The sequence below is a fragment of the Procambarus clarkii genome, chromosome 52 (genome assembly GCF_040958095.1).
Source record: "Procambarus clarkii isolate CNS0578487 chromosome 52, FALCON_Pclarkii_2.0, whole genome shotgun sequence".
NCBI lineage: Eukaryota > Metazoa > Arthropoda > Malacostraca > Decapoda > Cambaridae > Procambarus > Procambarus clarkii.
The window spans coordinates 2,750,303-2,764,105 of record NC_091201.1 but is presented as its reverse complement, the minus strand read 5'-3'; the positions used below and the strand labels follow the sequence as shown (position 1 = coordinate 2,764,105).

The window sequence follows — 13,803 nt, the reverse complement described above, 5'->3', positions numbered from 1 at the left end:
TATGTGGAGGTGTGTGGTGGTGTTATGTGGGGGTGTGTGGTGGTGTAATGTGGGGGTGTGTGGTGGTGTTATGTGGGGGTGTGTGGTGGTGTTATGTGGGGGTGTGTGGTGGTGTAATGTGGGGGTGTGTGGTGGTGATATGAAGGGTGTGTGGTGGTGTTATGTGGGTGTGTGGTGGTGTTATGTGGGTGTGTGTGGTGGGGGTGTGTGGAGGTGTAATGTGGGGGTGTGTGGTGGTGTTATGAAGGGTGTGTGTGTGGTGGTGTTATGAAGGGTGGTGGTGGTGTTATGAAGGGTGGTGGTGGTGTTATGAAGGGTGGGGGTGGTGACCCCCCTCCCCCTCCTGCCAGTAATGAGGATGTGGTGACCAATGAGAGCAAGTGGTCCTACATGGCTTCCCCCCCCCCCCACACACACACTCGACTATCTATGTATTTTACCACGAAATTGTCAAGTATTGCATGTTAGAGGAACGGTAACGATTGTACCAGTACAGTGTGTGTACCAGTACAGTGTGTGTACCAGTACAGTGTGTGTACCAGTACAGTGTGTGTACCAGTACAGTGTGTGTACCAGTACAGTGTGTGTACCAGTACAGTGTGTGTACCAGTACAGTGTGTGTACCAGTACAGTGTGTGTACCAGTACAGTGAGTGTACCAGTACAGTGAGTGTACCAGTACAGTGAGTGTACCAGTACAGTGAGTGTACCAGTACAGTGTGTGTACCAGTACAGAGTGTACCAGTACAAAGTGTACCAGTACAGTGTCTGACCAGTATAGTGTGTGTACCAGTACAGTGTGACCAACACTGCCGGTGGGGTTCTGAGGGTGGTGGTGTGGCCTCCTGGCTGGGATGAGGAAGTAACTGATAAATCTGAGTGAGTGAGTGTGGGTGGTGCAGGTGTGTGGTGGTGGTGCCTGTGGTGGTGGTGGTGGTGGTGGTGGTGTAGTTGGTGGTGTAGTTGGTGGTTCAGTGGACCGGCCCCAGCAGCAGGGTACCGTACAGGGTACTATAGAGAGTGAGGGTACAGTGCCCATTAACCACCTTAACACTACTCCTGCTGGCACCATCAATCACACTTGCCCGCCACCTATTATTTCATTAATCTCAAATTAGAGTAATATCCGCTGCATTATTGCTGGGTTCAATAATATTAGTGTTATTTCCTGGGGTAACTAAAGTGACCTTGGTTAACCAGGAGGTGTGGTAAGGGACCGGGCCGTGGGTACGTTGATCCCTGGAACAACCACTTGGTCGGTAGGTAGCTTACGATCGCCTCCGTATTCATTCGGGTGTAGTGTGTGTTGCTTCATTTTGTTCACTGTATACATTATCTTTAGTATGTGTATAGGCTGTGATTGTTTCAATGCACTGCCAACTATGTGAACTTTTTATTATATATTAAATGTGTTCGTAATGGATGGAAAATGAGTAATTAGTTATGTTATCCTGAGATTAACAAACTTAATACTTCAGATTATTTTAATGTTAGTGTATTGGTGAGTGTAGCGTTGGTCTTTCCTTGCTAGATCAGGCCATAATTACATACACACTGTATCTGTTTGGTTCAACTTTTGAAATGATTGACATGACTATTCATAAGAGGTTTACAAATAGATATTTTATGTTAAATAACTTTATTAGATTAGCATATAATGGTGAGAGTTTCTCCCCAGGAACCTGAGTAAGAACATGATCGCTCGACTGGATGCAAGATCGTTCCGTACACTTGGTTCCCTGGCTGAGCTCAAGTTGTCTCGGAACCTGCTCACCCCAGCCACATTCAACCGTTCTGCTTCCATCTTCACCAACCTCACCAACCTCCGCTCTCTGTAAGTTACCTCACCAACCTCCGCTCTCTGTAAGTTACCTCACCAACCTCCGCTCTCTGTAAGTTACCTCACCAACCTCCGCTCTCTGTAAGTTACCTCACCAACCTCCGCTCTCTGTAAGTTACCTCACCAACCTTCCCCCATGTCCTCCGCTCTCTGTAAGTTACCTCACCAACCTTCTTGTGTCCTCTTGACTCAACTTTTTTAATGTACAGTCCTATACATAAATGTTTTAATAACACTCATATTGGGACCAAACTAGTGTTATGAATGCTCCATGCCTCGCCAGTGACTTGGGCAGGGAGTCACTGGTGCCAAACTGGGCCGACTTATGACCGAGAAACAATCTTAAGTCAAAACAGTTTCTTTGTTAAGAAACTAAGAAAAATAAATCTAAGCAGGGAGATCAAAGAAATATATAGCAGACACTGAAGCGATCATACTAGTCTGAGGAATTGGAAGAGAAAGTTATACAAGACATAACGAAAAATCCTTAATATATTGTTGCATATGTGAAATCAAAATAAAAAAATCTCCACTAACATTAGACCTTTACTTATAACTGAATGTTCGCACACAGAGGATGGCAAAGAAATTTGTGAAATCCTAAAAGGCCTGTAAGTGGCTGTTTAGCACCCCAATACACAAAATTAAAATTGATGATCCAGACAGCTTCTTTATGAATGAGATCCAAGCTGCAGATATTAACTTGAACGTAGAAGACTTTGAAAGAGAATTTGATGTATCCATGCACTCAGCCCCTGGTCCTAACTCAGGAAATTATTCATAAAGAAATGTAAAGTACCAGTAGTGCGAACGCTTGGTGTAATATGGAGAAAGAGCCTAGATACAGGGGAGATGCCAGCAGAACTTAAATCTGCAGATATAGCTCCTCTGCACAAAGGGGGGTAGTAAAGCTTTGGCAAAAAGTTATAGACTAGTTGCACTAACATCACACACAAAAGATTTTGAGAGTAATTTGGAATCAAATCTCCAGTTTTATGAAAAAGATGAATTTCACAACCCAGGACAACCTGGATTTAAAGAGGGAAGATCCTGTCTTTCACAGTTACATAAACACTTTGACAAAATCAGAGAATATCCACCAGTCATATCCACCCATATTTCATGCTTAACCACAATTGAATTGGTGAGTATCAGATGGAAGTGTGTGAATAATTAAAAATATTTCTTAACTCATTTAACTTAAGCCAACCCTGACAAGCCTATGTCTGTCCTCTTCCCTAGACCATTTTCCTACAAATTTAGCTAAGGCTAGCCCCAAGGGGAATTATCAGGAGAAAGTGCCAAGCCATTATGATTACAGTATATAGCACTTGGAAGGAATAAAGATTTGGGATGGGACAGGGGAAGAGGAAAGGTGCCCAACCACTTGGACAGTCCGAGATTGAATGCCGACCTGCATGAAGCGAGACCCTCGCTCTACCATCCAGTCACTTGGCTATGACACTGGACACTCCAACTTTGGACTGACAGACAGACATTCTTCCTTATTGTATAGATTAGATGTATGTATGTATAATCAGTCATTCTCTGCAGTTAGGTCTGCATCATCTGAGTATTTTCAAACTTGTTGTTCTCCATTTATTATTATATATTTAGTTAACATCCTGCTATATTGTTAAGAGTTCTTAAATTGACAGTGTTCACAACATCCCACAAGACTTCATACACATTCTTATCACTATTATTTATTATCAAAAATCAATGTATATTTGATCCAACCTTTTTTTCAAGGGCTCTACAAAAGTCTTAATGTATGAGATTACACAACAAATCACTGAATAAGACATAGGCAGCAAGGAAAATCCAATATCATTAAGAAAGAAAGTGTACCAGTCACGGTACTCTGCCTCAGTAATGCTACATTAGGCTAACTAAGACCATTCTAGTAGGATTTCTCAAGTTTATTGCAATTTTTATCATCATTGTTATTTCTCATGTGGACATGATTTTTTTTCCTAGAGACCTGAATGGGAACCAATTACACCAGCTTGAAGGCTTGATGTTCAAAGATCTCAAGAAACTTAAAATTCTTAAGTTACGACGTAACGAAATAACCACCTTCAGCGACGGTGTCTTCTATGGCTTGGAATCCATTGAGAAACTGTAAGTGATATGATACAGTAACAGCTTTGAGCTATATTGTATTTAGTAGGCAGAGGCACATAATCGGTTCAGGAACTGAACCCTCTAGTTCATTTAGATAAACAAATAAAAATCTTTTGATGCTAGTAGTACATGAGATTTGTTAAAGGATTCACTGTGCCTCTTGGGGAAAATAGAAGGTCCAGTTTTAATATAAATACAGTACTGTACACAATGAATGAGGATGGGGGATATAATATATTTTAGGGCTCAAGTCATGGAAAATTGCGTATGCTTTCTTTTCTTTTTGTTTCATGTGTTTCTTACATACCTGTAGGTGTTTACAAAGAGCGGGATCTAGCTTTTCATTTCCTGCCTCTTAGTTACTTGCACCTGGTTTATTTTAAATATTTTTTGATGTTTGAGCACTTTGTTATATTTGTTCTTTACTTGTGGATGCAGGTGAACATACAAGGTACAACTTGTACCTGTTGGCCATCTGTACTTCCTTACATCTCTTGACTAATTTCCATTTCCAGCATGCAGTGATATCCTTGTGTCCTGTTTTTCTTAATTGGAAAAGGCTGTCATTGTCCACCTTGTCTCTTCTGCAATGTATTTTGAACATGGTGGTCATGTCTCCTATGGTCCTTTCAACCTTTAGAGTGATAGATGGAATTCCCTTAACCTGCCTCATAAATAGGTTGTACTTCTTTCTTTGGGCTCTATTGTCTTATTGAAATCCTCTGATTTCTTTGTGTTTTGTGAGGTCCATATTCCATGACAGTGCTGCATTTCTGGTAGGGGTTAGACATAAGCTGTGTAAAGTGTTTTGAAAGTGCCCTTGTTTAAGTTTTAATGCAATTCTTATGTTTTCTAGCTTCTCACATGTTGCTTGTGTTACTTTGTGTGTTTCCAATATTAGTGCTCAGATTATATCCACTGGCAAATCTTTGTCTATTTCTGATTTTGGTACTGTAGCTGCATTCTTCTTAAAGTTTGAATATCTACATTTATAGGAAAAATAAAAAATATAAAAATGGAAACCATATATAAAATGCAGTTAAAACATACCATCGAAGGAAAAAGCAATGTAAAGGATCGAGGAGTAATCATGTCAGAAGATCTCCCCTTTAAAGAACACAATAAAGTAGCTGTCACGACTGCAAGAAAAATGACAGATTGGATAACAAGAACCTTTCAAACAAGGGATGCCATACTAATGATATTTTTCAAGACACTAGTGTTCTCTGGAGTGGAATATTATTCCAGACTAACAGCCTTATTCAAAGCTGGAGAAATTGCTGACCTGGGGAGCTTGCAAAGATCCTTTACTGCTAGAATCCACTCTATGAAGCATCAAAATTATTGGGACCAATTAAAAACTCTAAATTTGTATTCTCTAGAGTGCAGACGAGAGATGGATATGTGGGCCTGCGGGCCGCTCCAAACAACAGCCTGGTGGACCAAACTCTCACAAGTCAAGTCTGGCCTTGGGTCGTGCTTGGGGAGCAGAAGAACTTCCAGAATCCCATCGAGCCGGTATCAAGCAGGATACATAATAATTTATAAATGGAAAGACAGGAAATATCTCTTAGCATCAGGCCATAATAAAACTGCAAAATAAACTTTGGAGAGTTAATTTTTCAACTTCTTTTGCAAGGGAAGAGGAACATAAAAATAGAGAAATATTAATGTTAGGAACATTGATCTTGCCCATGCTGTCATATTTAGTAAGTCTACAAGAAGGACTACTACCAAAATAAATAAATATACTGTACATTATATATATATATTTGTATTTATTTATTAATTTATTTTTAGGCAATCACCTAGGCTGCAATAGAGACTATGGAAAGCATCTACAGCTTATATCTATAATGTACTTACCTATCAGTTATGGCTTGTTAATGACTACTAGGGATTGAGATGTAGCTCTTTATGCCCTGCCTCCTAGCCATTTATACCTGTCAGGCTAATTACCTATTTCAACATAACATTTTCCCTATACTTTCTTGTTATAGTTGTGGATGGAATTGGCTTCAACAACCTCCTCCTTTAGTGCACTCCATTTGCCTACACACTTACAGGGAATGAGAACTTCCTTGCATATCTTTGACTGAACTGCAAGTCAAGCTTCAACCAATGTTCCCTCATTCTCCCCGTTTTTAATTTAAATAGGCTTCCTATATCCACCTAATCTATTCCCCTCAATATCTTGTACATAGTTATTGTATCCCCTCTGTTTCTTCTCTCTTCTAAAGTTGAGAGGCCGAGTTCTCTCAACCTGTCCTTATAGCCGAGGCCTCTCAATATCCGCTACCTCTGTGTTTGTTTCAGCATCATTATATGGAATAAAAAAAACATTTTGAGGCAATGGGGTGACTTGAACCGGCATTCTGGTGGCTTCCAGACACCTGTCTTAACCCACTTGGCCAATAGTAGGTTAAGGCAGGTGTCTGGGAATCACCAGAATGCTGGATCACATCACCCCATTGCCTCTAAATGATTTTCTCATTGTTATATCATGTCATTGTGATTTCTTTGTGATTAAATACAAAATTATATAATGGTGATGTCAGAGTGTGGGGTGTGGTTGTGCTGGTTGTTCATGATTATGCAATGGATAGGTGGCTGTTACAGAGGAACCTTGGTACTCGAAGGCCAAGTTCGTATTCGGTAGTTGGCTCGGCACTCGCACGCAAACACGCGTTCCTGACGCGTCAGTTTTACCATTGCTGTCGCTCAGTGCACAACGCCACTGTACTTCTCTAAACTTTCTCGGATACTGTATTTTTTATATGCTTGGTGTAAACAAATCACCATGGCACCTAAGAAAGTTAGTGAAAAGAACCAAGCAAAAAGAAAATTAGTAAGAACCACGATTGAGGTGAAAATGAACTCCTAGCAAAATATGAAAGTGGTGCCTGTGTGGCTGCTCCTGCTACCGAGTTTGATGTGCGTAAATGTAGTTCTCTAATAGAAGAAATGTGTGCAAAATGGGAGGGAAGTGGAAAGATTTCTTGAAAACTATCACCCTAACAAAGGTGTGGTAATGGTAGGGGACTCACCTGGTTGATACCTGGTTGATGGGGTTCTGGGAGTTCTTCTACTCCCCAAGCCCGGCCCGAGGCCAGGCTTGACTTGTGAGAGTTTGGTCCACTAGGCTGTTGCTTGGAGCGGTCACGTGCCACAGGATAACATATCTCTTACATATCTCTTCCTCTGCCTCACCACCTTCCACATATGCCACTAACTCTTAAGTGCAGGTAAAGTGTGTAGTGTGTTAGCATTAATTGCATTTATTTATTTCATTAATATATTTTGTGGTCTGGAACAGATTAATCCAATTTACATTGTTCCTTATGGGAAAAAATTGTTCAGTACTAGGAACAGATTGGCACTCCGTCCTTCTTCAGGAACCAATTAAGTTTGAGTACTGAGGTTTCACTGCATTTTGTTTATACTGTTTCTTTTTCTATACTGCTTTCCTCTTGTCCATACTGGTGCCTCCCATCCCAAGAACCTGGGAAGTGAAGTGCTGGTAAACTTTAATCATGTACAGTACAAATTTTGAATACAGTATTTCATATATTTTGCTTATTACTGTACATGCATTTCTTTTATCTCCATAGATTTTTGGACTACAACAATATAACTACAGTGTATGCAGGATGGCTGTTTGGCCTTAAGTCCCTCGGCCATTTGTCTCTTGATTACAACCAGATTGACTCGGTCCGACCCAATGCTTGGCAATCTACAGAAGGACTGATTTCCCTGTAAGTACAGCTTACTTATAATTAATGCTTTTCTGGTCTGATGAGTTAATTCAAGGATGTAAGAACCTGATCTGTGATCAACTTAGACATTTATGTGGTGCTATTTTTTTTACACTAAACATATTTATCAATACTTGATGTGGTGATGACCAGACCACACACTAGAAGGTGAAGGAACGACGACGTTAATAGGAGCTGCCTCGTATGGGCCAATAGGCCCTCTGCAGTTCTTATTCCTATTACTATCCCCTCTACTATACTTTGCTCCTCACCTTTCTCAAGCCTATTTATTGCCTGCATTTACTTCATCACAATCGACTTGAGAATGGTCCAGGACGGACCATTCCAAGAGTCTTCGTCTCTTCACCTTCTAGTGTGTGGTCTGGTCATCATACTTTAGCCACGTTATTGTGACTCATCGCCTGCATACTTGATGTGGTGTTCTTGCTGCTTCTTCTCCAGGAGTGAAAAAGTAGAGCATGAGAGAGACATTTACAGCATATATTGTCATCTTTCCTGGAATAAGACACTACACCATACTTGGTGTTAAGTACCAGTTTCTGGACCAATTTCCCCACTTACGACATATGTATTTGTTATTTATCATAGCAGTTTAGTCCATTGTACTAAACAGTTTGAGCTCCAAAGCACTATGAGTTGAACCATAACAATAACACCCTTCAGTTGAGGATGACGTAGTAATGTTTTGGAGATTGTAAACTGTTTACTAAATGGTTAAAACTATACCAACTAAGCCACCATGATTAAGATAAGAAGTACACGTCTCATAAGTGGACATGGAAGTGTTTTGTGTATTTGAGTCTAGGGGGTACTGAATATACAGTACACTACAAAAAAAGTTATGTTCAGTATTAGTCTCTCGAAGGTAAAAAAAATACCCAATACATATGTAAGTGTGTTATTAAACCAAACCAATTCTTATACCATGTCATAGCTCAGGCGATTAAGGCGCGTCTGGAATAGTCTCGGACGTAGGTTCGAATCCTCGTCACGGCCCTTGTAGATTTGTTTAAATTAAATTAAATTTTGGGATGAAACCTACATCCCTTATCAAGATGATGCAAACAATGTTTCAAACAAGATATTAAATGCCTGCATTTGTGTCTGGCAGAATGCCTCATGTGGCGTCCATCATTAAATGTCAGTATGATTGTGCTTCCCAGGGACTTCCCAAGGGATGCCAAAACTTTTGATGACTGATCAAGTGTCCTGGCCTTCTCTACAGGTTGACTCCTCTTTAGTAACCTTGCCTCTGGCCATTGCAGGAGTTTTGTTTTCCTATGTGGTACCTGTTGATCTGGAGAGCCTTGCAACTGTGCTTGTGTATGTTGAAGATGTCCCTAATATGCTGACTTGTTTCTGTACATGTCAAGGACCTTGCACTTTTACCTAGGGTGTGCTTGGGTCGTGTACATGATTTTTCGTAATCCATGGCAGTTTATACCCTCTCTTGCCAAATGGTCTAGATCACGGGAAGGATTGACTAGGTGCCAAGTCTAAATTATACACCTCTGTTCAAAATGCAGTGATTGGGTACCTGCTTGTTAAATAATTGATGATCATATTCAGGGGAACTAATGGATAAGGCTTACCATGAGCTATGGGAAGGGAAAGCTCCAGGCCTGCTAGCAGGGTTAGAAGTCATGAACAAATCCACAAGGTCCGTGATGAGGGTTCGAACCTATGCATGGAATGTTCCCAGCTGCGCTCTAGTCAACTGTGCCACGACATGGTAAAAGAATTGCAACCTGGAGTGCTACTGTCCTCACTAGGGTCCCGAAGCGTCTCCGAAGCCCAATCTGGTTTTCAAAGTTTTTCGACTTCAATCGAAGCACAAAAGGTAGAACATTAGGTTGACAGAGCCCAAGTGCATGGGGGATGTGTGTGAAAACCCTATTTGGCTTTGGAAATGCTTCATGGTCCTTGTGAGGGCAGTAGCACTCCAGGTTGCAATTCTTTTACCATGTCATGGCACAGTTGACTAAGGCGCAGCTGGGAACATCCCGTGAGTAGGTTCGAACCCTCATCACGGCCCTTGTGGATTTGTTCATTTGATATATCACACTATTGTAATTTCTGTGTGTATTAGAAGTCATCTGTTTCTGTACCCACCTGTGGTTTAAAAAAAAAAAAAAAAATCAGGGTTTGGTGCCTACTTTACCAAGGCACTTTCCCTGCATCAGACAAGGCTTCATGCCTGTCTGTGTACCAGTCCTGGTTGTCAGTGTCCTTTGTCCCCTGTACATTACTTAGTCTTGTATGTATAATTGGCTGGGTTGCTACTTCTTTGCCATCCAATTCCATACCCAAAATTGCAATTTATACATTCCCAAGAAGTGCTTCAAGTTTTTTGGATCCTAATAGATAATGCTATTGTATCCATCATTTGGACCCGTTATATTTATTTGGCCTTTCACCTGCGGGTATGTAATATGTATCCATCCCAGATATTTTGTAGATGACTAATGTGACTGTTTTTGCTGGAATGATTGTGATTGTGCAAATTCCTCAGTCTCCCACCAGTGGCACCCACTGAAGTTGTGTGCTGTTTGTCAGTGCTGGACCTCGGTGTTGGCCTTTTCAGATGAAGGTTCACATTTGTTTTTTGGCCCTCTTTAGGGTCTAGTTTCTGGTCCCTGAGGGTTTTTTGTTGTGCTTTAAGGTGTTCTCTTTTTCCCTGTCTCAGTATGAGCTGTGTTTCTGGACGTTTTGCTGGGTAGCTATGTGTGGTATAGTTACGCCCCTTCTGTGTAGGTTTACATTGCTTTGGTACATACTGCAGGCCAGAGGCTGTGTATCTGAATTTGACTAATCATCTTTTGGAGACAGGGCTTTTCTGTTGTCTGAGGTATAAGGTCTTCTGCTTTTTCTTGGCTCGCAGCCACCCTTTGTTTGGTTTGAGCAAGTGGCAGCTATCCTGTTATTCACAGGTGTTTGAAAAACAGCTGCCCCAATTTTTCCGGAGCCCTTCCTTCATGGCTGCCAGCAGTGCCCTGTTTGCTTGTGTCTCGTCCTGCCCCACATCGTTAGGCTTTGGCTGCTCCAAAGTTTCTCCACGTCTGTTTATACCACTTGGATGTGGTGTTTGTTGTGGTAGACTATGAGGTCCTCTGTTCTTGTGCAGGACCATGGTCTCCATTCTGGGCTTCTCTTGTCCTCTACCTTGTTGTATGCTGCCGCAGATTTCTTTTCCAAGTTGCTCACTCTGATAATATGGGACAGGATTGCAGATTTCCATGTGGATTGTTTTGCCTGCCTGCCTGCATGCCTTTGCCTTTACTCTCCAAGAGTCTGCTTGGTTGCTCTCCTCCCTGCTCGCTACCTTATTCTTTCCTCTCCTCAAAGTTGTGGTTTCACTGGTTTTGGCTGCAGCGGGTATCTTCTGCCACTCTGTGGGGTGTTTCTGCCGCCTTCTGTGTGTCTAGTCCTGGCTTCATGGTCAACCGGCACCTGCTTTCCTTGAACGCCCTGTTCCTTTTTCCCTGTAGGGTTTTTGCAGTGTGAGAGGTAAGTTGATAGAGACCCCAGGTGACCTGGGCTGCTGACTGCTTGCAGCTCGGTACTTTTCAATTTGGTAATTAACAGAAGTAATGATTGTTTTGCCTTGTTTACTCAGGGGTGCTTAATTGTCTTCAGTTAGTTGCTAGTCTTGTTGTACCTATACTGTACATTTTAGTAGATTTCCCTTGTTTTGGGTTGATCTCTGATTTCCCAAGCTCCCCTTTGCCCTGTAATGAGTTAGATTCTTGTCTTCATCTTGTAAGATCACAGATGGGTCTTGGAAACATGGTGGTACCAAAGCTAAACTTGGGGAATTATTTGTGGCTCGTCAGAAAATTTTGTTTCGTTATATTCAATACATAATTTTTATTTGATTTGTAATTTTTCCAGAGACTTGTCCCATAACCGTTTGGTGTCACTGAGGGAAGGAACATTCAGGGGATTAGGTTTGCTGACGAAACTGAAGATATCGCACAACCACCTTGCCCATATAGAGCATAACTCATTTGAGTCAACTTCTAGTCTTCTTGCTCTGTAAGTTTTGCTTCTAGTGTATTCCTAAACAAGAGTTATGCCATGTATCATTAACTTAAATTGTGAGTTAATATTACTTGTTATATTATTGTATTTTGTACATTTTATACTTTTATACCTTTATATACCATTACTGAAATTATCCATTATTTCAGGGACCTTGGTCATAATCAGCTTCATTGGAGTGTAGAAGACAATGGTGGAGCATTTAGTGGACTGGGTAACCTTGAGACACTGTCATTGGCATATAATGGTATCGAGACTGTGCATGTTGACACATTTGTCTCACTAGTGGCTCTCATGTCTCTTGATCTACGAGGAAATCAGCTTCGTTCCTTACCTCATAACCCTTTCTCAGGGCTGAAACATTTAACTTATGTGCAGCTGAATACATCTAGTCTTGTTTGTGACTGTCACCTATCATGGCTGCCTGAATGGATGGCAGCTATCACTTTCAATTCCTCCTCCTCTATGATCGCCTCGTGTAATTATCCACCTGCTCTTATAGACCGGCCTGTATCATCCCTCTCGGATAGTGATTTTAGCTGCGAGTCATCACCTCGACCCATAATCAGTCAGTCTCCAAAAGATCAGATTGTGTTGCATGGTGCTAATGTGACGCTGACATGTGTGGCTCAAGCTGGTGCAGCTGGGAGTCAACCAAAGTTCATGTGGCGGAAGGACAATCAACTATTGGTAGATTTACAGCCCGAAACTCTAATAAGCGTAATTGGAGGCGACGGTGAAGGTGGCGCCATACACAATGTAACTTCTTTGCTTCATTTGCACAATGTTTCGGATCAGGATAGGGGTGAATACCAGTGTTTTGTACGAAATCACTTTGGAGCGAGTTACTCTAAACGTGCCAACATTCAGGTTCACGTGTTTCCTTACTTCACTAAAACACCAACTAGTGTGGCTGTACGCATGGGAGAGGTAGCCAAGCTGGAATGTGTTGCTAAAGGTTATCCAACTCCTGATATATCCCTTCTGAAAGATGGAGGGGACGATTTTCCAGCAGCTCGGGAACGACGAATTCACGTCTTCTCCAATGAAACTATCTTCTTTATTAAGCCTGTACAACCTCATGATGAGGGCCAGTATACATGCAAGGCCACTAACGCAGCAGGTACAGCTTCAACACACGCCTCTGTAACAGTACGACAGATACCAGAATTCATTAAACCATTACAAGATGAAGTTGCTCGACTTGGAGATAATGCTCTTCTTGAATGTCAGGTAAGAGTAAGAAATTTCTTTGTTCTTGAGCAACACTTTTTGGATTGTATATTTTGATCTATGAAACTTTATTCTCTTGGAAAATTCCCCATCTTTGAGGTTGTGGCCCAATGTAAACTTTCTCATAGGCATTTAATATTTCCCTTCTTTTAAACACTTAATAGGGAATACTGTATGCTGTTTGTCATCGTCTTATAAGTGAACCATAGAAATGTAATGTATGGAAATAATGCAGATTGCTTTACCAAATATATACTGCCTAGGCTCACTTATCTGGACTATATGGGATGGCCCCTCACCAGATAAGCCAGACTCCCAGTAAGAATTCAGCTTATCTGGACAAGTCCAAAGATGAACATATTCACAATTTTTTATATACCACAACCAACATAATTTGAATTTCAAAACACACACACACACACACACATATCAGGCGTGTGATGCGGGACCAAAGAGCCAGAGCTCAACCCCCGCAAACACAACTAGGTGAGTACATCACAAGAATGAGGGAAGGGGATGTTTCATCAGTACTGGATCTAATATTCGCCAGGAAAGAGGAGGAGGCATTTGACATCCAGTACCTTCCTCCCTTGGGAAAGAGTGAACATGCTCTGTTGGACATTAAATACACTTTGCGATATAATCTAGTAGAGAATGGGGACATTAAAACAGTTGATAAACTAGATTTCAAAAAGAGGACACTATGTGGAACTTAGAATTTTTTTTAATGAGTATAATTGGACAAACTTGTTGCTAGTCATGAAAGTAAATTAGATTTATGCCAAAT

At 41.2% G+C, this 13,803-nt stretch overlaps 1 protein-coding gene across 1 annotated transcript in view; it reads left to right on the top strand.

The window, feature by feature from the left end:
• LOC123763708 (leucine-rich repeats and immunoglobulin-like domains protein 3) overlaps positions 1–13,803 on the top strand; it is a 203,957-nt gene that overhangs the window by 170,736 nt on the left and 19,418 nt on the right. The window contains exons 5-9 of the mRNA XM_045751003.2: positions 1,678–1,833; positions 3,820–3,963; positions 7,578–7,721; positions 11,634–11,777; positions 11,933–13,016. Coding sequence (XP_045606959.2) covers positions 1,678–1,833; positions 3,820–3,963; positions 7,578–7,721; positions 11,634–11,777; positions 11,933–13,016 — 1,672 coding nt within the window. The remainder of the gene's footprint in view (positions 1–1,677; positions 1,834–3,819; positions 3,964–7,577; positions 7,722–11,633; positions 11,778–11,932; positions 13,017–13,803) is intronic.